The sequence below is a fragment of the Myxocyprinus asiaticus genome, chromosome 11, assembly GCF_019703515.2.
Source record: "Myxocyprinus asiaticus isolate MX2 ecotype Aquarium Trade chromosome 11, UBuf_Myxa_2, whole genome shotgun sequence".
NCBI classification, from domain to species: Eukaryota; Metazoa; Chordata; class Actinopteri; order Cypriniformes; family Catostomidae; genus Myxocyprinus; species Myxocyprinus asiaticus.
In genome coordinates, this window is record NC_059354.1 from 1,695,932 (window position 1) to 1,720,000 (window position 24,069).

A 24,069-nucleotide genomic window follows, 5' to 3' on the forward strand; every position below is an offset into this window, starting at 1 on the left:
ACAAAGACATTATCAAAGATATTATAAATGACTTGGTCAGTAAAAAGGTGCATTTGGATTTTGGTTCAGCACAGGTGTAATGAGGTAGCCTTGTTATGGATGTAAAATCTTGTGAAACAAATGCATAACTAATTTTAATTATAGATTTTGCTATTTAACAATTAGAAAAAAAAATAGCAACTTTTCACTTAAAACATATCCAACAGTAGAAAGTGCTACAAAAGTGGGGTGTAAAATTAAGGTGCTCTATGGTGGAGAAATAACAGAGGCACTCATATTACATTAAAAAGTCTTTATTATCCCATGACTGTAGACCAATTTGGGAGTATTAAAACACAATACCGCTGCTCCCTATACACATATTACACTGTCTGTGTAGGGTAACAACTCTGTGGGGTGGGGGGGCACCAGAAACTCCACCAGCTAGTCACTGTGATTTGGCCAGCGGTGGCCCTGATTAAACATTTTGTCTACAGCCATGTGATAAAGACTTTTTTAATGTCATAAAAATGCTATAGTTATTTTGCATTTTTAGAGCACTTTTCACTGTTCAAGAAATACTTTCAGCACCAATAACAGATTTCTGGAACTATCATTATCAGCAAAAATCCACACCGATAGTTTTTCCCCGTTGCGTCCGGTGCTGGAGCGGCTGGGAAGGGTCCGCAGTCGTTATACAGTATGAGAGCGGCCTCTAGAGGCAAAATAAAAACTCACTTCACTGATGCCTTGTGCTGTATGTGAGACAACACTCTGCATGGAACAGAACACTTCAGATGCGGATTTAAAACATCAACAACGAAAAGGTATGTATACAGTACAGGTCATATCATTATAAAGTAATTAATGTGTTGACTAGATGCTGCATTAGTAGAGAACAGCAGTATGTTTGCCGACAAGGCTGAGAGGATGCTAATATTAAAGCTAACCTCAAGCAGTTAGAACAATGTGACAAAAATACACTTAAGTCCTACCCAAATGTTTAAATGTCACGATTGTTTCCACCTATTTGCATTAGTTTATATCCAGCTGGTCACATTTATGCATTCTTTAGCCAGCCAAGTTGCATATTTAAAGCTAGTGACGTGATAAAGCAGCCTGGAGAAATATAAACAAATCAGAAACGCATCCGATTTAAATTAAAAAAAATGTATCCTCACCGTAATACAATGACTTCAGATTGATCACATTCTTGGATAAAAAAGAAAGGTTAGACACAGTGCAACAAATACAGTTTAACAGAAAGCAGGTGTCTCAATATACTTTTAAAGTTCTTTTTAATCAGACACATCATATAAAAAACAGCGCTCCTGCATGAGATGCTGAATAAACAAAAACAAAGGGAAACAAAGATGTTCGTCTAGCATGCATTTACAAAGAAAAACAAATGGATGGTTGCAAAAGTGTTCGGTGTGAACAGCCCCTTACAGTTGGTGGAGGTCTTTGGCCATTGCGTCTTGCTCTCTTATAAGCGATTCTCAGATTAAGCAATAAGTTGTTTAAATGATTTGTCAGGTAAGATGTTCAACTAGGAAATGTGTGTCTCGAGAGCCTCGTGTTCGGTTCCAGTCTGTTGTGTTCAGTCTGTTTGAACAGCCCCTGGCCTGTGCTCATAGTCTGAGCCGCTTCACCACAGAGTTCAGCCGAATACCACTGCTACCTGTGAATATTGCTACTCTATATACACTACCAGTCAAAAGTTTAGGGTCACTTACTCATCCTTTATTTTTTTTTATTTTTTTTTTTTTTCACATTTTAGAATAATAGTAAAGTCATCAAAACTATGGAAGAACAGAAATGGAACTATAGGATTTGTGTTGTGACTAAACAAAATCCAAAATAAATCAGAACTGTGTTATATTTTAGCATCTTCAAAGTAGTCACCCTTTGCATAGAATTTGCAGACATGAACTCTTGATATTTTCTCAACCAGTTTCTTAAGGTATCACCCTGGGATGCTTTTTAAACAGTATTGAAGGAGTTCCCATCTATACAGGGCACTTATTAGCTGCTTTTTTTTAATTATTTGGTCCAAGTAATCCATTCCAAAAAAAAAAAAATTATTGTTTACTGTTATTAATTCAAAAACAATATGGTATAATCGCTGTTATTATGAAGCTTGAGTCTAGCAGGAATCAGTGGAAGTGTAACACCATGTGAACTGTCTACTGAAGCGTTTCCCCCCTTCATTTTACTTTTGACTTAACATTTGAGAAAATTAACAGACTCAAATTTTTAATATATTTATTTTATGTACATTAGTTGAAAATGAAATGCTCTTTTTAACAGCCAGTATAGGAATGTTCTATGCAATAATATAATGGTGTTGAATGGTTTATGTATTTATTGAACCATCGTGTGGACTAAGGAAACAACATCAATTTAAAAATCAACTGACTTTAAAATTTGAATATTAGTTTATATATACAGGTGCATCTCAATAAATTAGAATGTCGTGGAAAAGTTCATTTATTTCAGTAATTCAACTCAAATTGTGAAACTCGTGTATTAAATAAATTCAGTGCACACAGACTGAAGTAGTTTAAGTCTTTGGTTCTTTTAATTGTGATGATTTTGGCTCACATTTAACAAAAACCCACCAATTCACTATCTCAAAAAATTAGAATACATCATAAGACCAATAAAAAAAACATTTTTAGTGAATTGTTGGCCTTCTGGAAAGTATGTTCATTTACTGTATATGTACTCAATACTTGGTAGGGGCTCCTTTTGCTTTAATTACTGCCTCAATTCGGCGTGGCATGGAGGTGATCAGTTTGTGGCACTGCTGAGGTGGTATGGAAGCCCAAGTTTCTTTGACGGTGGCCTTCAGCTCATCTGCATTTTTTGGTCTCTTGTTTCTCATTTTCCTCTTGACAGTACCCCATAGATTCTCTATGGGGTTCAGGTCTGGTGAGTTTGCTGGCCAGTCAAGCACACCAACACCATGGTCATTTAACCAACTTTTGGTGCTTTTGGCAGTGTGGGCAGGTGCCAAATCCTGCTGGAAAATGAAATCAGCATCTTTAAAAAGCTGGTCAGCAGAAGGAAGCATGAAGTGCTCCAAAATTTCTTGGTAAACGGGTGCAGTGACTTTGGTCCATTGTGTTTTTTGAAAACCAACACCAGCAGATGACATTGCACCCCAAATCATCACAGACTGTGGAAACTTAACACTGGACTTCAAGCAACTTGGGCTATGAGCTTCTCCACCCTTCCTCCAGACTCTAGGACCTTGGTTTCCAAATGAAATACAAAACTTGCTCTCATCTGAAAAGAGGACTTTGGACCACTGGGCAACAGTCCAGTTTTTCTTCTCCTTAGCCCAGGTAAGACGCCTCTGATGTTGTCTGTGGTTCAGGAGTGGCTTAACAAGAGGAATATGACAACTGTAGCCAAATTCCTTGACATGTCTGTGTGTGGTGGCTCTTGATGCCTTGACCCCAGCCTCAGTCCATTCCTTGTGAAGTTCACCCAAATTCTTGAATCGATTTTGCTTGACAATCATAAGGCTGTGGTTCTCTCGGTTGGTTGTGCATCTTTTTCTTCCACACTTTTTCCTTCCACTCAACTTTCTGTTAACATGCTTGGATACAGCACTCTGTGAACAGCCAGCTTCTTTGGCAATGAATGTTTGTGGCTTACCCTCCTTGTGAAGGGTGTCAATGATTGTCTTCTGGACAACTGTCAGATCAGCAGTCTTCCCCATGATTGTGTAGCCTAGTGAACCAAACTGAGAGACAATTTTGAAGGCTCAGGAAACCTTTGCAGGTGTTTTGAGTTGATTAGCTGATGGCATGTCAAAATATTCTAATTTTTTGAGATAGTGAATTGGTGGGTTTTTGTTAAATGTGAGCCAAAATCATCACAATTAAAAGAACCAAAGACTTAAACTACTTCAGTCTGTGTGCATTGAATTTATTTAATACACGAGTTTCACAATTTGAGTTGAATTAATGAAATAAATGAACTTTTCCACAACATTCTAATTTATTGAGATGCACCTGTATATATATATATATATATATATATATATATATATATATATTTCATTTTAAAAAGTACAATGCATTTTCATGGTTCAGTCAGTACTGTTTATTTTTGTAATAAATTTCAGCACTATTTTACTAGTGTTATTTTTTCATTCAGTATAAATTATAAAAACCATCAGTTGATTAATCAGTTATTGGCAGGTACTGCCCAAATTAGTTATCGGTAAAATCCACTATGGGTCGACCTATAATATGTAGGCAGGTAACATAGCACTCTTCATGGGGTACACTGTAGGATATGGGTAGTGGGGGCCAACATCAATATTCTTTCAGGGTGCCAATGAATTGTGTGGATCTCGTCTTTGAACACACATTACATTGAACGAGCCAAGTCAAACTTTTTTGTGTATATCTAATACTAAACTGTTTCAAAAATTCTAACAAAATTCAACATAAAACAAAAGCAATCTGAGTAAACCCAAAATACAATTTTTAAATGATAATTAGGCATGCACCGATCCGATACCTGGATCAGTATCAGCTCCGATACTGAAGCTTTTAGATGGATCGGGTATTGGTCCGACGAGCCCGATCCAAATCCGATACAGTGTGTTAGTCATGTTCGTTACTGTCAAGCTCCAAAAATTACATAAAAGAACCATAAAAACACCATTAAAGCAATTCATACACTCGTGCATTTTATTCAAAGCCACTTGAAGATGTGCGATAGCTCTGTGAATCACAAAAGGCTGTGTTTAATAAGTAAATATATAGTATGTGCAGCGCCAGCGCGTTAGCGAATGGTGCTGCTCTGTTGACACAAACTCACGCACTCGCAGCGGTGCGCAATATTTGAGCGCTACTCAAGAACAGCATCTCAGATGTAGATGCTCAATAGTTCAGTTCACTTATAATATGCATTTAGAACGGCACCGGAGGTGCATTTTACCAGAATTTGAATAAGAAGCGAATTAAACTACTGTGAACTTGCCTACAGACAAACACATACAGGACTTCCTGGAGAGTTTACAATGTCAAAATAAAAGCGTGAGGGTTTAAAAAGTGCACGATTTAAAAAGTCAATAATAATAATATTAATAACAATTTATTATTATTATTATTATTATTGTCATCATTAGTATTTGTTTACAATTTATAACACTACTTAAGTTGAATGGGATCCAAAAAAATAACTGTGTGAATGAAAAGTGGACTGATGTCTTACAACTAAATTGAACAAAGTTGAAAAAAAAACAAAAAAAAAAAAACACTTGTTTCTTTTCTACTGAAGACTGGAATTTCTGTGAATTTTGTGTCTACATTATCCAGTATACTAGTTAATAATAAAGTGTTTCTTAATAAGCTATACATTTATATTGAAATAATGTGTAGTTAGAGGTTTGTGTTTCTTTACATATTAAAGAGTACTCCCAATTAGTTCCACACAATAATGTAAAGATATTCTAAACTGATTATGCAAAAAAACAACACTGGTATTGGCTCGGGATCGGTTATCGGACAATACTGAGATTTCCAATATCGGAATCGGAAGAGAAAAAGTGGTATCGGTGCATCGATAATGATATTGATTGAAGCAGATAAGTTATCCAATACCAACTGGGACTGTGTGAAAATGTATCTGCCCCCTTAGCAACTAAATCCCCAAATATATTAAACTGGATTCATAATGGGGTTCAGCTGGACTAGACACACCCAGGACTGATTACTGCCAGCCCTGTTCAATCAAATCAACACCTAAATAGAACTTTGTCAGCAGCATGAATTTGACTAAAAGGTCTCACCCAGTAGCACACTATGCCAAGATTGAAAGAAATTCCAGAAATTGAGGAAAAAGGTGATTGAAATACATCAGTCTGGGAAGGGTTACACAGCTATTTCAAAAGCTCTGGGACTCTAAAGAACCCAGCGAGAGCCATGATCTCCAAATGGAGAACAATTGGTACAGTAGTGAACCTTCCCAGAAGTGGCCAACCTTCCAAAATTCCTCCAAGAGCACAGCGATAACTCATCCAGGAAGTCACAAAAAAAAGCCAAGGACAACATCCAAGGAACTGCAGGCCTCTCTCTCTATAAAGGTCACTGTTCATGATTCCACTATCAGAAAGACACTGGCCAAAATTGGCATCCATGGAAGAGTGGCGAGGCGAAAACCACTGCTAATCCAGAAAAACATTAAGGCCTGTCTGAATTTTGATTTATCTGGTGTAAATTTGTTACATATCACATTGATCTCATATGCAAGTGATTTACTCACATTGTAGAGGGTTGCGCATAGAGTACAAAATGTATCTTGGGATTTTAAGAATCGTTATCATTTTAAGGAAGATCGTGATTAATTGGAAAACTAATATTTTACATCAATTTTTCAAACTATTGGCCGATTGATCAGAAAACTTTTTTTTTTTTTAACCGAACACAGTTATGTACACAGTCAGGAAAATCCATTATCTGTCATCTTTTACTGACAAACACACATACAAGTTGATCCCTATTATGCAGAAGTGTTTTATCAGTTACCTGCAGTATTCCCACAGGGTTGGACACATCACCTGCTTCAGAAGAAAGGCCATTATTCTCTCTCTGATCACTAAAGGAAACATTGATAAACGTTAGCTCAATGTACAAGTAATTCATCTATAATATTTTCTTATCACAATCTACTACATTGTGTTGTGTACTTAGGCTGGGTGTCCAGTTTCAATAATTTTATGGCGGCTTCTGCAGCTTCATGCTTCGCTGCCTTTTTAGTAGATCCTTCACCTTTAGGAACAAAACGATAGTAATAATTTATAATAATAGTGTACTGTACTGCAGCCTGTACCGTGTTAACCCAATTACACGGCTAGTTGTCAGATACAATGGGCACAAAATATTGACTTGATATAACGTTTTATAATGGAAGAAAAAAAAGATTGCAGATTGATAAACACACACACACACACACACAGCTATGTGGGAAATCGGTCGCCTGGGACAACGGTCAAATATACAGTTTAGTGGTCATTATACAAAAATATCTGGCCACAAAATGCCACAACTGACCAATTAGAATCATAGATAGATAGACAGACAGGTCTGACCTTTGCAGGAAATTTCTTCTATGGTAACACTGAACCTGAAACAGGGCTGGTGCGCGTCCCCGTCAGCGCGTAGTAGCTCGTACTTAGGCGCGCTGCCGACTTTGATGCCATATTCATGTAGGATCTGGATGGGTGTTTTATCCGGACAGTTGAGCAGGGGATGTGCCAAACTGACACTGGAAGCAGAACAACATCACATTAACAATAGACCAACATTCAAACAAAAGACAAAGAGAGACGCGATCTCAGAGCACAGCAAAACGAGCACCAGATAGGGCAGACAATGAGCAGTGCATGAAAGAAACACTCTATTAGCAAACTCAATAGCATATACACTATTGTAGTGTGCTAAAACAACATCCTGTTTTTGTGTGTGTGCAAGCGCCAAACAGTGTGGCACATCAAGCTTTGGTTCAGGCTTCACAAACCGGAAGCGCTACGAACATTACATGAAACGGAGAGCCAAGCCGAGTTAATCTACATCGTGAGTTATAGAAATAAACATGTAGATCAAAAGATAAAAGCTTGTTTGTTATATTTAAATGTAACTCACAGTGGATCGGCCATCATTGCTGTCTGCATGAGGCTTCTGGGATGATTGGCAGAAGCGCTATCCAATAATTTTTCTCTATTCTGAATTAAAGTCCCGCCTTCTAATCAATACTACCAATCGTAATTCGATGTCTTATTGCTCCGCCTCTCATATGTCGTAAGTTTGTGTTGGTTGTAACCAATCAAAACTCGATTCTGATGTCACTATGCGGCAAAGAATTAAATCACCATTGATGTGTCTGAAATCGTTCAATATAGTGAACGGCAGTGAGTAAACGACGTTTTTTGTAAACTTTTTGTTAATAAGCCCTGAACCTCAAGGTGGAAAAAAAAATTGTGTCTCAGTTCCTTCCTGAGCCTAAGTCTTAAATTGTTTTCTCTCTTCCTAAAAATTTGTTTTCTCTTCAAAAAAAAAAAAAAAAAAAAAAATTCTCGTCAACATTTTTTTTTCTCTCTTCAAAAAAAAAAAAAAAGTTTTTTTTCTCTCCTCCAATTGTTTTTTTTTCTCTCTTCAAAATGTTTTTGTTTTTTTTTCTCTCTTCAAAAAAAATTTTTTTTCTCTCTCTCTTAGTGAGAAGGGAACAAAGGCTGTGTCTCGTTTCAAAGGCTGCGTCCTCCGGAGGTCGCATTTGTCGGCCGCATACGTCTCCTTTCAGAAAAGCGAGTAGGACACTTCGAATGCAGCCTTCGAATGTGACCTTTCACGGGAATTCGGAGGATGCATGAGATGTATCCTTCGTGGGCACTCATAACCCACAATACTTTGCATCAACAGAAATGTCTACACCAATAACACCAGTTTGCCCGTAAATATGATGTTCAAACACAAGGAATGTTAATTCCCAAGTTGAAGTACCTCAGTAGATGGGTGCAGAGTATATAATATGTATAATTATATTAATATATAATTAAAATAAAGTATTAGACTAAAAGTACACCTGTACATAAGTGGTGGTGGTGTAGTGGACTAAAGCACTGAACAGGTAAGAAAAAGGTTGTTGGTTCAATCCCCACAGCCACCACCATTGTGTCCTTGAGCAAGGCACTTAACTCCAGGTTGCTCCAGGGGGATTGTCCCTGTAATAAGGGCACTGTAAGTTGCTTTGGATAAAAGCCTCTGCCAAATGTAAAATCTATTTTCTTCTCTCTTTACATCATTATAACTCTCCTAAAATGTACCTCATACATTCCCTTCTAAAGGCACTTTGTTCCCTTCTCACTGAAAGCGCTCGCGCTTGTTAAAGAGTGGCGTGCTGTCATAGCAACCATGTTACGTTCTGTTTCCTTTTGTCCTATGAAGGCCGTCTCGTTTAAACGAGGCTTGTTTAAAGGAGGACACTCGGTATACTGCAGCCTTCAAAGGACGCGTCCTACCTAGCATGCAGCCTTCCAAACGAGACACAGCCAAATTCCCTTTGGAAGGGAATGTGTGAGGTAAATTTTAGGAGAGTTATAATGTTGTAGAGAGAAAATATATTTTACAGGTGTACTTTTAGTCTAATACTTTATTTTAATTATATATTAATATAATTATACCTATTATATACTCTGCACCCATCTACTGAGGTACTTCAACTTGGGAATTAACATTCCTTGCATTAAACATCATATTTACGGAAAATTGGCATATTTTTTTTTAGACATTTCCGTTGAAGCAAAGAATTGTGGGTTGTGAGTGCCCATGAAGGATACACCTCATGCATCCTCCGAATTCCCATGAAAGAAGGTCGCATTTGAAGGCTGCATTCGAAGTGTCCTAAATGCGACCTCCGGAGGATGCAGCCTTCTAAACGAGACACAGCCAATGTCCACTGTCAGCCATCTTTGGAACGCTCTCGTGAGGCTATTTCCATGCATGCCAGTGCAGCTTCTCTCTAAATAAATGGGGGAACAACGAAATTTTAAAAACGGTTGGTCAAGATTACAATCAAAGAACATATTTCAAATCAGCAATAAAATGTGATAATATTGGAATCTTAAATTGTGTTTCTTTATCTCATATTATGCTAAAACACAATTTTCCCATCTTGTATATAATTAATGTGCATGCGCTTTAGCGAGTTGCTTGACAGGCGATGTCTGAAAGTGGCACTCCACTTTCTCCCATTCATTTTAATAGAAGTGTCCCATCTCTGCTAAAAGTCTCTGTAACTACCGCACATCTGGGGATTTAGACGAATCAGATCTCTCATCCGTGTTCTGCGACCCGTCTCTCCTGCTTCTCGGCTCACTGTGAGATCTCTACAAGTCAACAATAAAATCATTTGAATTCAAATCAATGTTTCATGTGCATTTATTTATTTATTTGGAAAGTAGTCAAGTCATATGCTGAATAATGAGGAGTCAGATGATCATTTTTACAAAATAAACACCAACAGAACTCCGACGCAAACCGGAGGTTGATTTCAGCTTTTCGGTGATTTATTTATACTCAGATTACATAATTTCAATGCAAATCAATATTTTATGTCCATGTATTTATTTATTTGGTTAGTAGCCATGTAATAAGTGGGATAATGTACAGTCAGTCGGTTGTTATCGCAAAATAAACCCCTTCAGGGTGATACAAGAGACGTCCGCTTTGCGTCGGAGTCCTGATCACCCTGTTGGGGTTTATTGTTCGATAACAACCGGCTGACTGTACATTATCCCTTACATAACTACATTAGTTAACATAACTAACAATGAACAATACTTTAATAATTGTAGCAAGGCAGTAGGTGTTGTAAACTGTGTAAAGTACCATATAGGCATACAGTACTGTCTTCTTTTCCCTGATTTTTAACACATAAATCAAACAGTTACAATCATCATCAGAGCATGTAAACATTTTTAGCATGGACAGCAAGTAAACATCCTGGTGTGTGTGAGAGTACACACACACACACACACACACACAAGTACACTGTATGAGTCTATAGTGGAAAGCAGCATGGCATTATTGAAGGGGTGGACAGGTTTTCGGCACAGGGAAAACAACTCTCTTAGTGAGGGTGAACTCTGGCTGTGGCATCTGCTTTTTCACGTCAGATTTGTCCGTCTTTCTGCTCACATCAAAGTTCACTCGAGTCAGAATGGACAGCAGATCAACACCCCTACATGCACAGAAAAAGACACAAATCACACACAAAAACTATTTATACAGTTAATTTTCCGTTAATAGAGCACAAACCTCAAGTAAACAAAACAGTTCTTGTTTCATTCCGAAGATTCATTATCGGATGACTGAAAACAATGAATTGCAGTTCAGTGAGTTAGATGTTCAGTAACCGTTCTGAGTTAATTTGGTAAAGGATTGGTCAGACTGATTCAAATGATAATTTGTGAATCTGTGATTATTTTGGTCAATTCATAAAACACACACACACGCATTAATCTGTGAATTGGACTAGTCAAACTGTATGTCTGACTCTGTTCGGTATGGAATACAAGCTTAAATGTACAACTAACTGATTCCAGTGCAGTATACACATAGTGCCTCAACTGAGTGTGTAGATGGCATGAAGCGATGGTCCCGATTTACAGTTTCCCCTGATAAACTCACGATTTTCCACACCCACACTTTGCTTAAGTATGAATTGATGCTAATGATGATCAAACCTATACAGGACAGGATTTGTTCCGTCAGAAGGTGTCACGGCGAAATCGTTCCAGATCATTAATTTAAAGTTGATGTAAGTTGGACATTTTTCATATGGTGGGTAACTGGATCGACTGAAAAATCAACACATTGTGCTGAAACTGTGGATTTTTTTATTTAAAAAACATAAGTTCAATTAAATGTACAAAATTACATAGATGTAATGAATGTATGAATACAATCACTGAGTCATAAAGACAAGTACAGGAGAAAGAAAAAATAATTAAAATAAAGTAAATAACAAAAGAATGTAAAAATACATATAAACCAACACAGATGTATACATAAATAAAATAAAGATAAATAATCGAAGAAATAATCCCTTCTGGGATTAAAATGCTTCTTGGAAAAAAAAAAAAAAAAAAAAAAAAAATTATCTTCTTTCTTTACACTTGTTAGATCCTCCGGCCCCGGTCACGCTCCTCCCCCAATCTTTTGTGTTTTTTTCTATGGGGGGAAGCGGCAGCGTGCCTCAGATCCTTGGCGGCCGGCAGTGACGTCTCTGTCCCCAAGCAGACTTAAGAGTATTTGAGTTGATTTGAATCTTTTTGTTGACTAATTAAACAAAACAAAACAAAAAAATCACATGACATGTTCTTGGAAAATATCTCTACACGAGCGATCGTACAGATGTAGATAAATTTGCACCAGCTCACTAGTAACTCGTGTTGACTGATCTTAACTGATTTAACCGGAATTAGCTGTCATCCTTAAAGTAGGTGGAGCTCCAGGTCACCTGGACGTGGACCAGTGGCAGTAAGAAAGTGTTTAGCAGCCCTTGAGTGTTCCTGAAAGTTTGTCCTTGCAAGCTTTATGAACTACCGAAAGGAAAAACACCTACTTTTGATACCAGATTTTGTTCGAAATGATGTCATACCCATTTATTCTTCGATTTTGTATGAAGTATACTGGGCTTTAATATTATAGTATCTATATAGTAACCAGTGGTGGCCTGTGCATTTTAAACCTTGGCCTTCAGTGCGATTCATGCCATTAAGAAAACACTGTTTCACAATTAAAAAGACATCATATACCAATGGACATCATACATTACATCGCAGCCAAATAATACCAAATTACATTTTTAAAACACACCCACGCAGGAAAGCCAAAACCAAGAATCAAATCAAAATCAAACCCCTTTATTGTCACTCAACCATATACACAAGGGCAACAGTGGGTGAAAGTCTTGGGTGCAGTTCCATGCAACATAGCAGTATGACAATTACAATAAACTTCTGATTTACACATAACACAGTTCACACAATATACACCTAATAATATACAATATACAGTATACACAAAATAAGAAGACTGTATACAATAAAAATACACTGTACCCCCCCATGAAATCAGTGGAAATAAATATGAAGTGTTGTGTTGACATTCAGCTGTCGGTTGATAGTCAGATGCCAGTGTATTATTAAGAGAAGTATAAAATGTGAGTCCAGTCTGAGGCTAATAAAGTGCAGTGCTGATATATGTATCGGGATCGATCAAGAGTTCAAAAGTCTGATTGCTTGGGGGAAGAAGCTGTCATGAATTCAGCTGGTGTGGGTCCTGATGCTGCGATACCGCATGCCTGATGGTAGCAGTGAGAGCAGCCCATGGCTCAGGTGGCTGGAGTCTCTGATGATCCTCCGAGCTTTTTTCACACACTGCTTGGTATAGATGTCCTGGAGGGAGGGAAGCTCATCTCCGATGATGTGTCTGGCAGTTCGCACCACCCTTTGCAGGGCTTTGCGGTTGAAGGCGGTGCTGTTGCCATACCAGGCAGTGATGCAGCCAGTCAGGATGCTCTCTACAGTGTTGATGTATAACCGTGTGAGGATGTGGTGGTTCATTCCAAACTTACTCAGCTGTCTCAGTAAGAAGAGGCGCTGGTGAGCCTTCTTCACATTGGCCTCAGTGTGGACGGACCATGTGAGTTCCTCAGTGATGTGGACACCCAGGAACTTGAAGCTGCTGACTCTTTCCACCGGTGCTCTATTGATGGTGATGGGGCTGTGTTCTCTGTCTTTTCTTCTGAAGTCCACCACAAGCACCTTGGTCTTACTGATGTTGAGGGAGATGTTGTGCTCCTGACACCAGCGATGTTGTGCTCCTGACTCTGTAGGCTGTTTCATCATTAGCATTGGAACTATGTGTTGCCACACAGTCATGTGTGTACAGGGAATACAGGAGTGGGCTGAGAACACAGCCCTGCAGGCTCCAGTGTCGAGGGTCAGTGATGAGGAGATGTTGCTGCCCATTCTAACCACCTGGCGTCTGCTTGACAGGAAGTCCAGGATCCAGCTGCACAGCGAGCTGTTTAAGCCTAGAACCCGGAGTTTCACATCAAGCTTGGAGGGCACTATGGTGTTGAATGCTGAGCTGTAGTCCACAAAGAGCATTCTCACATATGTGTTCCTTTTTTCCAGGTGGGAGTGAGCAATGTAATCTCTGATTAGCCTCTCAAAGCATTTGCTGATGATGGGGGTCAGAGCAACAGGACGCCAGCCATTTAAGCAAGTGATTTTGAGTTTCTTTGGTACAGGCACAATAGTGGACGTTTTAAAGCATGTGCAGACCACAGACAAGGAGACGGAAAGGTTGAAAATGTCCGTAAAAACACCAGCCAGTTGGTTCTTGCATGCTTTGATGACGTGACCCGGAATGCCATCTGGACCCGTGGCTTTACAGATATTCAACCGTCGGAAGGATCGGGTTATGTCCGCTACAGAGACGGAGAGTGAACTAACCTCTGTAGCATCCAGGAGAGAGGCAGCGGTGTTCATAGCAGAGTTTTTATTCCCTTTGAAGTCCGTGATGATATTAATTTCCTGCCACATGCTTCTAGAGTCGGTGTTGAACTGTCCTTCAGTCTTGTCCCTGTACTGGCGTTTGGCTGCTCGGATAGTTTTGCAGAGGGCAAATACCAGGAAAAAGCTATCTAATAATATTTGCGATCTAAATGTTGCTTGCAATAATTTTTGTTTCATAAGGGTACACAATTACTTTTCAAAACTTCAACTGACACTGAATGCTCCAGCCAGCCTAATTTACACTTAGAAAACTCCTGATGTTGCTATAACAATGCAAAAAGCACTTACCAATTTACTTGAAGTGAAAATCAGCCCTCCTTTCCTGTTTAATTAATCAATCGCACGATCATGCAGAACATCTCAGGTTTTTAAATCCATAAGGATCTCTTTCTCAATGGTGATGTGGCAGTGACAGCCGACTCGTCAGCTAGATCTTGCCCTCTTCGCTTTCAAATTATGTACATCACTTAAAGCGTGATTGCATCACTCAAGGCCAGCTAGAAGGCCTCGATTGGGAAATATCCTAAAGACCACACCCACCAAGAACAAATAAATCAATCTGATTGGCTGATGAATCTGACTTGATTCTGATTCTGTAGAAATTCTGAAGGCTTAACGGGGTGGAGCTCAGACTCACGCTCTGCTTCGGAAGCGCTCGGCTTTGGGCATGCGATTTGTGAACCAGTCGTCATGCTTCGTTTGTAAGGATCAAGAAATAAATTCTGATTGGATAAACTATTCATTGTTTGCTCTTCGTTTTTAGATGAATTAGGAGTGGAAAGCGATTTAAAATAAACAGGCAAAAAGGTGAATGAGAATGAAAGGATGAAAAAATATTTGTATGTTAGGCCAGTAGAGAAGGTTTTGCTGGCCCTGAGAATTCGCCACTGATAGTAACCATGGTTTTGTTTTACTATAGTAATATTGTTGTAACAATGACTGTAGTAACCATGGTTTATTTTGTGGTTACTATGGTTTTACTACAAATTGCTATATTTATACTACAGTAAATGCATTTACTACAAAATTATGGTTAAACGATGGTTACTGTAGTAAAACCATGGTTAATTTTCATTAGGTAATGTCACCCTAATTATATACAGGTGAAGTCAGAAGTTTATATACACTTATGTTGAAGTCATTAAAACTAATTTTTAACCACTCCACAGCATTCATATTAACAAACTATTGTTTTGGCAAGTCGTTTAGGACATCTACTTTGTGCATGACATGAGTAATTTTTCCAACAATTGTTTACAGACAGACTGTTTCACTTTTAATTGACTATATCACAATTCCAGTGGGTCAGAAGTTTACATACACAAGTGAACTGTGCCTTTAAGCAGCTTGGAAAATTCCAGAAAATGATGTCAAGCCTAATTTAGCTTCTTGTAGGCTAACTGGAGTCAACTGGAGGTGCACCTGTGGATGTATTTTAAGGCCTACCTTCAATTTCAGTGCCTCTTTGCTCGACATCATGGGAAAATCTAAAGAAATCAGCCAAGACCTCTGAAAAAAATTGTGGACCCCCACAAGTCTGGTTCATCCTTGGGAGCAAGTCCAAACACCTGAAGGTACCACGTTCATCTGTACAAACAATAGTACGCAAGTATAAACACCATGGGACCTCGCAGCCATCATACCGCTCAGGAAGGAGACACATTCTGCCTCTTTGAGATGAACGTAGTTTGGTGTGAAAAGTGCAAATCAATCCCAGAACAACAGCAAAGGACCTTGTGAAGATGCTGGAGGAAACAGGTAGACAAGTATCTATATCCACAGTAAAACAAGTCCTATATTGACATAACCTGAAAGGCTGCTCAGCAAGGAAGAAGCTATTGCTCCAAAACCTCTATAAAAAGGCCAGACTACAGTTTGCATGTGCACATGGGGACAAAGATCTTACTTTTTGGAGAAATGTCCTCTGGTCTGATGAAACAAAAATTGAACTGTTTGGCCATAATGACCATTGTTATGTTTAAAGGAAAAAGGGTGAGGCTTGCAAACAATAGAACACAGTCCCAACCGTAAAGCATGGGGGTGGCAGCATCATGTTGTGGTGGTGCTTTGCTGCAGGAGGGACTGGTGCACTTCACAAAATAGATGGCATCATGAGGAAGTAAAGTTATGTGTATATATTGAAGCAACATCTCAAAACATCAGCCAGAACGTTAAAGCTCAGTCGCAAATGGGTCTTCCAAATGGACAATGCATACCTCCAAATGGACAAAGCATACCTCCAAAGTTGTGGCAAAATGGCTTAAGGACAACATAGTCAATGTATTGGAGTGGCCATCACAAAGCCATGACCTCAGTCTGATAGAAAATTTGTGGGCAGAACAGAAAAATCATGTGTGAGCAAGGAGGCCTACAAACCTGTCTCAGTTACACCAGTTCTGTCTGGAGGAATGGGCCATAATTCCAGCAATTTATTGTGAGAAGCTTGTGGAAGGCTACCCAAAACGGTTGACCCAAATTAAACAATTTAAAGGCAATGCTACCAAATACTAACAAAGTGTATGTAAACTTCTGACCCACTGGGAATGTGATGAAAGAAATAAAAGCTGAAATAAATCATCCTCTCTTCTATTATTCTGACATTTCACATTCTTATAATAATGATCCTAACTGACCTAAGACAAGGAATGTTTTCTACGATTAAATGTCAGGAATTGTGAAAAACTGATTAAATATTAAATATTAATTTGGCTAAGGTGTATGTAAACTTCTTCAACTGTAACAATCAGGAGATACTACTGTATTCTGCAATCAGAACTAAATAAAATAATCTGATTGTTTAATATCTATTTTTTTTTTCTTTTTAAAATAGGTTCAATGCACACACACACACACACACACACACACACACACACAAAATGTTAACCTAAAAATGTGCTGCATGTAGATACATCTAAATTAACTGATATTTTTCAAGTCTATAATTTAACATGTCTGCAACTCTGAATCAACCTAAATACACATTCAATACATGAATAGCTCCTTAAAGGAATAGTTCACCCAAAAATGAAAATTCTCTCATGATTTACTCACCCTCATGCCATGCCAGGACCCAGGTGTGCATGACATTCTTTCTTCTGCTGAACACAAACAAAGATTTTTAGAAGAATATTTCAGCTCTGTAGGTCCTCACAATGCAAATGACTGGGTGTCAAACTTTTGAAGCTCCAAAATGCACATAAATTCAGCATAAAAGTTATCTATGAAATTCCAGTGGTTAAATCCATATCTTCTGAAGCAATATAATAAGTGTGGTTGAGAAACCAATATTTATACCAATACCAATACAATATTTAGGTCCTTCTTCTTTTGTTTTTGGTGATTTGCATTCTTCATGCATATCGCCCCCTACTGGGCAGGAAGTTGAATTTATGGGAAAAACTGACTTAAATATTGATCTGTTTCTCACCCACACTTATCATATTGCTTCAGAAGATATTGATTAAACCACTGGAGTCTTATACTGTAGATTAATTTTATGCTGACTTTGTGCAATTTTGAGCTTCAAAATTTTGGCACCCATTCACTTGCATTGTATGGACCTACAGAGCTGAGAAATTCTTCTAAAAATCTTTGTTTGTGTTCTGCAGAAGAAAGAAAGTCATACACATCTGGGATGGCATGAGGGGGAGTAAACAATGAGAGAATTTTCATTTTTGGGTGAACTAACCCTTTAAGGTAACAATTGCATGTTAACTTTTTTTTATTTTTTTTATTTTTTTTACAGTGCAGTTAGGTACTTTTTGTTTGCAGTTGTGTTAACCACTTTTTTAAAAAGAGTAGCTTGACTGTAGTTTTACTATTTTAAGTTTTGAGTAGCTTGTAACTTGGGAAGCTACAGTCTCAAAGCAGCTCCCCAATACTGGTATTCTCAGTTCAACCCATTGTACTGTGTTTAAAGGTTTTATATTTAAATCTATTCACAGAATTGCAAAAATCTCAAAAGTCAGCGGATCCCTCTGAGCATGTCAGTATCCTAAAAAACCCATTGGAAGCTAAAGAGAACATATTGCTCAAAATGCTACTTCTCTTTCAGGTTTTACAGTAGGACTACAGACTAAACAGCTCTGTAAAGAGTAAAGGACAAAGTGGTTTTCCACGTTCCGGATCAAATCGTGACAGTATGCCTGAGGCAATCAGCCCAGTCTGTGCGGACTGTCTTCTCACAGCCCAGTTTATCTCGACATTTGGCAGTCCTTGTCTTTGACCACAGTTGGCACATGCACCTGCATTGACTGTTCTAAAAGAGTATCACAAAGCAGTCGTAGTGCGCATGCGTTGAAAGCGTTTGTATTAGTGGTGGGGATTTTGATTAATCCCAGTGACATGAGTCTTTTGAATCCATTCACTTGATTCCAATATTCGTTCAGATTTGTTCATTGTTTCATGCATTGACCATTTCTGCAAATTATGCCTTTGCACAGATGCGTCTTTTACGTTTCGAACGAGTAATTGCTTTGAACAAGAAGCAGAGTCATTCACAACCTTAACATGTCTAATTATCCTGTATTCAAATTTGTATGTCTATAATTCTACTTAGCGACTTCAGCACTGCAGAGTTTTTAAAGGTGTAGTATGTAAGATTCAGAAACCCTTGTTATTAATGACACCTGTGGCCGTTAAGTGAACTGCAGCCAGCTACCTGTTGCTCGTGCTCCTGCACACACTCCATAGGGACGCGAGTGAGCGAGCACCCAAATCAATGACGTAATGTACAAGGAGGCTGAACGTGATCCACCAGCATCATGCTGACAGATGAGGTAGCATAATTAAAATTACACAGTTATGATTGTTTTACTACAAACTTTGAGACTAAACTAAAACTACTTATCAGCTAACATAGCATATTGATACACACATACAGCTACATACTACCGAACTATACCAGACAGTTTACTGTTGCACTGTTATGTTGTACTATCGTATGTTTTGTATGTCATATGTTGTACTACGAATAAGAAACCAGCGTATTTGCTTAAATGTATCCTGTATACCTGACTTTTAGTATAAAGTGAAGATCGTTGAAATTATTTGAAAGTTACGAAGCAAGGTAGCTTGCAATTCGTCAGCGTTAGCAGGCAAGATCAAGTTAGCTAAAATTACACAGATCAATCCTTATGGCACTATATTTCACATGCTTTGAAGTTATGTAAGCTTACCTGTCCAATGAGAAGAACGCCAATTCAGGGTCGGTTTTGATCCCCAAAACCGAACGAAGATCCCTCCAGGAATCAAATGCCCTGCTGATGTTCACTCTAGTTTTCGCTCAACCACGATCACGTTCCTGCTTATCCAAAAGATAAATTTTTTTTTTTTTTGTTTTGTTTTTTTTTGGCTTACTCTGAGTTTGTGTAGGAGTCGGTGTTGTGCTGGGAGTCGTTTGCTGGATTCCATCTCTAAGATAACGTTACCTAGTGTTGCAGTTTGTTGTTGCTGTTGAATAGTGGAAGCACTGAGGCAAGACTCTCGGGAGCGCGCATAAACGTCACATCCTTTGGATTTTCCCGGCAAATGCGACCCGCTCCCTTCGCATGAAAATTAGTCTACAGGCTTTAATAAGCAACCTAGGAAGTTTGGGTAGGGCTCATTTTTTAAGTTGCATTACAAGCTGTTCACACATTGGCAAAAAAAAAAAAAAAAGGCAAATATTACATGAAAATTGTTACATATTGCACCTTTAAGCATCATGAGTGTTTCCCCACAAATGATAGCAAACCATATCTATCAAATTATTATTTTATTTTTTTATCAAGTTTTATCATACTAGCCTAAAAAGTAATTATGTGTTTCAATAACGTCCTTATGTCATTGTAATATGTGTTTATCAGTCACTTTTACTCATAATTCATCCAGTCTTGTTGAACTTTTCTTGCTGAACGAGACGAACTGAAAGAACAACTTGCCTCCTCTCGTTCAGCCAGTCAGCAGATCCTTATTCATGAACAAGAAGACTGATTCATTCATCTAATTCGTGAACAAGTGAACCAGTACATTCAGTTCGTTCATGAACGAGATGTCTTGTCTTGTTTAGACTCAAATGACCGGCAACTAGTTCATTTAAGGGGTGAATTCACAAAAAATAAGTATACCCAAGCCTTAAAGAGATCTCTTTGTGCTCACCTTGGCACCAGCAGTTGCAGGTTATAGCAGAGTGACTGTATGAACCAGGTTCCTTTGTCTCTCTCCCTGTAGGAAACATAGTGAGGTACAGTGGACATGGCAAACAGGTAGTCCGCGGCCTCAGGTATGGTGTCTCTGGGCACAACTGCATCGCTGACTGTCATGTCATCAGCTCTGTTGGTCTGCGGACCCACGGCACTCTGATGACTGGTGCCCCTGCAGGCCTGGATGAAAAAGAGTTTGGGTTTCTGGTAGAGAGTAGGGCACTGCAGAGGATTCATCAGCTCCTTAAAGGTGACACTCTGTCCATCAACCCCAACTACACCATCCAATCGTCCATGGCTAAGCACGCAGCACACCACACAATCTGCCCGAGAGTGGTCACGATGGCCCAGGTCGTTTAGCACCTTCAGTATTTGCTCCCGACTGCAGTCCTGTTCGGTCAGGACATCAAAACCCAACCACTGGAACACAGCCACCAAAGTCTCTGTACAGACACAACACAATTCATACAGTGATGTTATTAGTGGTACTTGCTATTCAGACAAACTCTTTCAATATAGACATTCCACATATTACAGAAAAAAGTTATCCTTTTTGCAATAACCATGGCAGCAGTTGATGTTATGTGTGGGTAGTGTGGTCAGGCGAACATCATGCAACTGTCATGTGTGTTTGGTGTGTTTGTGTAACTGCATGTGTGTTATTCTAACTTTGATCGATGTCTGTTCCTTCTCTTTTCGGCAAGTTGCATGCATTGAAATCATAATTATTGATGATTACACAGGTTCCTCTCCAGTCACCCTTCATCTCATACTTCTGGATCTAGCACAAAAGATACACAGGATGAACAACACAATGTGTACATTTGTACCATGTCGCTGAAATTTCATCAGCGAGGAAAAGCAGTGGTGGTGAATTGAGAAACACCCGTGAAACAATATCAACAAGAATGTCAGTAATTTGCGTTTGATCCATGCCAAGTCTCAGGAAAAATTAATACAGCACTGAAGTCAGCACAAATATTGCCCAAGCAGACTTTTGCGGACATTTACATATATTTTATCCAATACTGGTACTAAGATGCTGTCTTTAGGGAGGGCAAGAGGTAGTTTGTGAAAGTAGTTTTTTTATTCTCAGTTTTTCACAATTTTAAACATTTCATCTTTTAAAGATTGTAGCCTATTGTATCCATATATTGGCATATTGCATGTATAATAATGATACGACATGTCAGTGCTTGAAATCTCATGTCAGCTTGACATTTTAACACTAAAATCACAAAAATTTTAAATTGAATTCCACATCTAACATTTAAGTACAATGTAAAAAGTGCAGTGTGTTTGTCTTAGCTATCTGAATGTGACCTGCAATGTCTGATGTGTGAAAAGAAATGGACCATCTTCAGCTTGTTTCAGCTTGCAACTGAATTTTTCATTTAGGCATGTCTAAACTGGGCATTCAAGGTTACAAATGTTTTTTGGTGTGATTACGTCACAATATTACAGATATTGTCTGTGATGATCCCGTCTGTATGAATGTAACAGCTGCTTTCAGCTCAAGAAGAATACACAGAAAACAACTGAGGCAAGCACTTTTCTGTGTTTTACTTATGTTGTCATGCATCCAAAAACCATCTCTTTTGGAAATAGTTAATTTAGTTATAAGTTCATAAAAAAATATACAGTGTTTTCCATATTAACTTGCTGTGTAAATCTGACTAATATATTTATATTTTAGTCTGGTGGTGTGAATGAAGTTATAATTATATAATTATAATTATTATCTTAATGTGTTGTTTATTGACTACCATTAGTATATACGCTTTAAAAATATACTGTATATTGGCGTTATAGTACTTTTTTATTTATTGTTACAATTAGTAGATACCACTATTACAATTATATATACTGGGTGTCATGAATTTGATATTATCCTATGTGCATTTCCAGTTTAAATGTATCAGAATTAATAATGTAATAAATCTAATTGGCACGTCATGACAAACTGACATGTCAAAGATGTTTCATGTAAAATTTCAAAGGTTTAGGCTAAACATTTTCTGAATATGTTAATTTAATCGCTGCTTGACTTTGGAAACTTGAGGCCGAATCACTTGAAAGAACTTTAAAGAAAACATACATTTCGGCTCTGGTAAATAAACAGCAGTATGACGTTATCAAGCTTTATAAATGGAAACACACATTTTACAAAGGTTCGTAAGTCATTTGTTAATTAATCTGATTACACCTGTCATGCTGTTTGAATGGAATACTACTTTCTGAATACTATGCAGTACCCTGAATGCTGCCTTCTGTTTAAAAACAAAAACAGTTACTGAAACAGTAGGCAATTTTCAATAAATATCCACAATAAATGCTTCTGAATCTTATTTGATGGAATCTTACCTCTAGATTCTCAGTAGCGGACACATATAGGCACTCATTTTCAATCTCGGAGTTGAATTCCAAATGCTGGCTCTGATCTAAGACATGTAGATGAGACATGCTTAGCTAGAAACATTGATCAAACATGATGATGAGCTAGCTTTGATACAGTAAGGGACGGTACTGGACAAATGTATTACCTCCAATAAACTCAGCACCTTCAGTCAGACAAAGTCTGTCCACCTGCTCCTCCATTATGTCAACTGTCAAGAAGAGCAATACCAAACATATATGATTTTATGTTACCTAATTTTTTTCCTTTCTATACAGGGGCATTTTTATATGAGATTTGATTGATTGTGTTTATATTTTAATATGCATTCAAAATTGTATTAGTCTTGGACTTATTCTGACACCTATTAGTGTGGATGCAGAATCACACAAAAGGTGTTGGGGGTGGGGGTACCTAGATACAGTGAGTATTATTGGGCTGGTCATGTGATCTCAATATTGCAACCATCATTAAAGGGTGACCCGACCCAAGTAAAAAAACAAATGGAGTCTTCATCTCATGTTAGTGAATAACATATTTGTCAGTATATATACAGTTTATTTCTTTAGGTTTAACACATTTTTCAATTAAAAAAAGATAATGACCATTAAAATATTAGTTTCCCTTTGTTTTTATAGAGGTGTTCATAAAAGACTATGAAGTGATTTACATGTGCATTATAAATAATTAATATGCAGATTATAGCAACCAGCATAAAAAGGGCAACTTTCATCCAGCAGTTAATGCCTAATAGTAAGCATTTTATAAATGCCTATTACACGGCTCTCTGAAAAACTCTATTCTGATTGGTCAATGGCGCCATCCAGCGGTCAGATATTGCTCTGTAATTACTGCACATCCACGTATCAGACTACTCATCGGGTATTGCAAACCATTGTTCCTGCTTCTCAGCTCACTGTGCGATCTCTACAAGTTAGCTAATAAAATAATAACTCAAATCAATGTTTCATGTGCATTTAATTATTTATTTGGCAACTAGTCTTGTAATAAGCTGAATAATAAGGAGTCAGATTGCAACAAGGCTGTCTTAGGCGGGGATTGAACCCAAGTCTGCAGTGCTCAAGTGTAAGGCGTTTACCACTGAACTAACTCCCCAATAGTTGAACCCAAGAGCGGAAGAGCAATGAGCCAGGATACTTGTGTTTCTTTCCAAAAATATAATCTTTACTTGAGGAAAAAATGCAAAGTACAAATAAACAAGGAAAGCCGAGCTTCCACAAAACAAAGAAACAAAATAGACACAAGGGTCAAAAGGTATAATAAAGAGCAAACTTAACTTGAGAACTGGTCACAGGAGGCACAGAGTACATAAGCTCAAGACTGATCACAAAGGCATGGAACAAAAAGACTGATAAATGTCTTGACACAGGTGAAGGGAATGA

At 38.1% G+C, this 24,069-nt stretch overlaps 2 protein-coding genes across 2 annotated transcripts in view; both read right to left on the reverse strand.

Moving 5' to 3' along the window:
• Positions 1-7,687, reverse strand: part of prkra (protein kinase, interferon-inducible double stranded RNA dependent activator) — a 33,460-nt gene extending 25,773 nt beyond the window's left edge. Inside the window, exons 1-4 of the mRNA XM_051710501.1 lie at positions 7,647-7,687; positions 7,094-7,269; positions 6,692-6,773; positions 6,531-6,600 (exon numbers count right to left, since the gene is read on the reverse strand). Coding sequence (XP_051566461.1) covers positions 6,531-6,600; positions 6,692-6,773; positions 7,094-7,269; positions 7,647-7,675 — 357 coding nt within the window. The 5' untranslated portion in view covers positions 7,676-7,687. The remainder of the gene's footprint in view (positions 1-6,530; positions 6,601-6,691; positions 6,774-7,093; positions 7,270-7,646) is intronic.
• Positions 7,688-9,938: 2,251 nt separating this feature from the next.
• casp10 (caspase 10, apoptosis-related cysteine peptidase) overlaps positions 9,939-24,069 on the reverse strand; it is a 55,280-nt gene continuing 41,149 nt past the window's right edge. The window contains 5 exon segments of the mRNA XM_051710491.1: positions 9,939-10,740; positions 20,228-20,714; positions 20,941-21,052; positions 22,636-22,712; positions 22,815-22,877. Coding sequence (XP_051566451.1) covers positions 10,584-10,740; positions 20,228-20,714; positions 20,941-21,052; positions 22,636-22,712; positions 22,815-22,877 — 896 coding nt within the window. The 3' untranslated portion in view covers positions 9,939-10,583.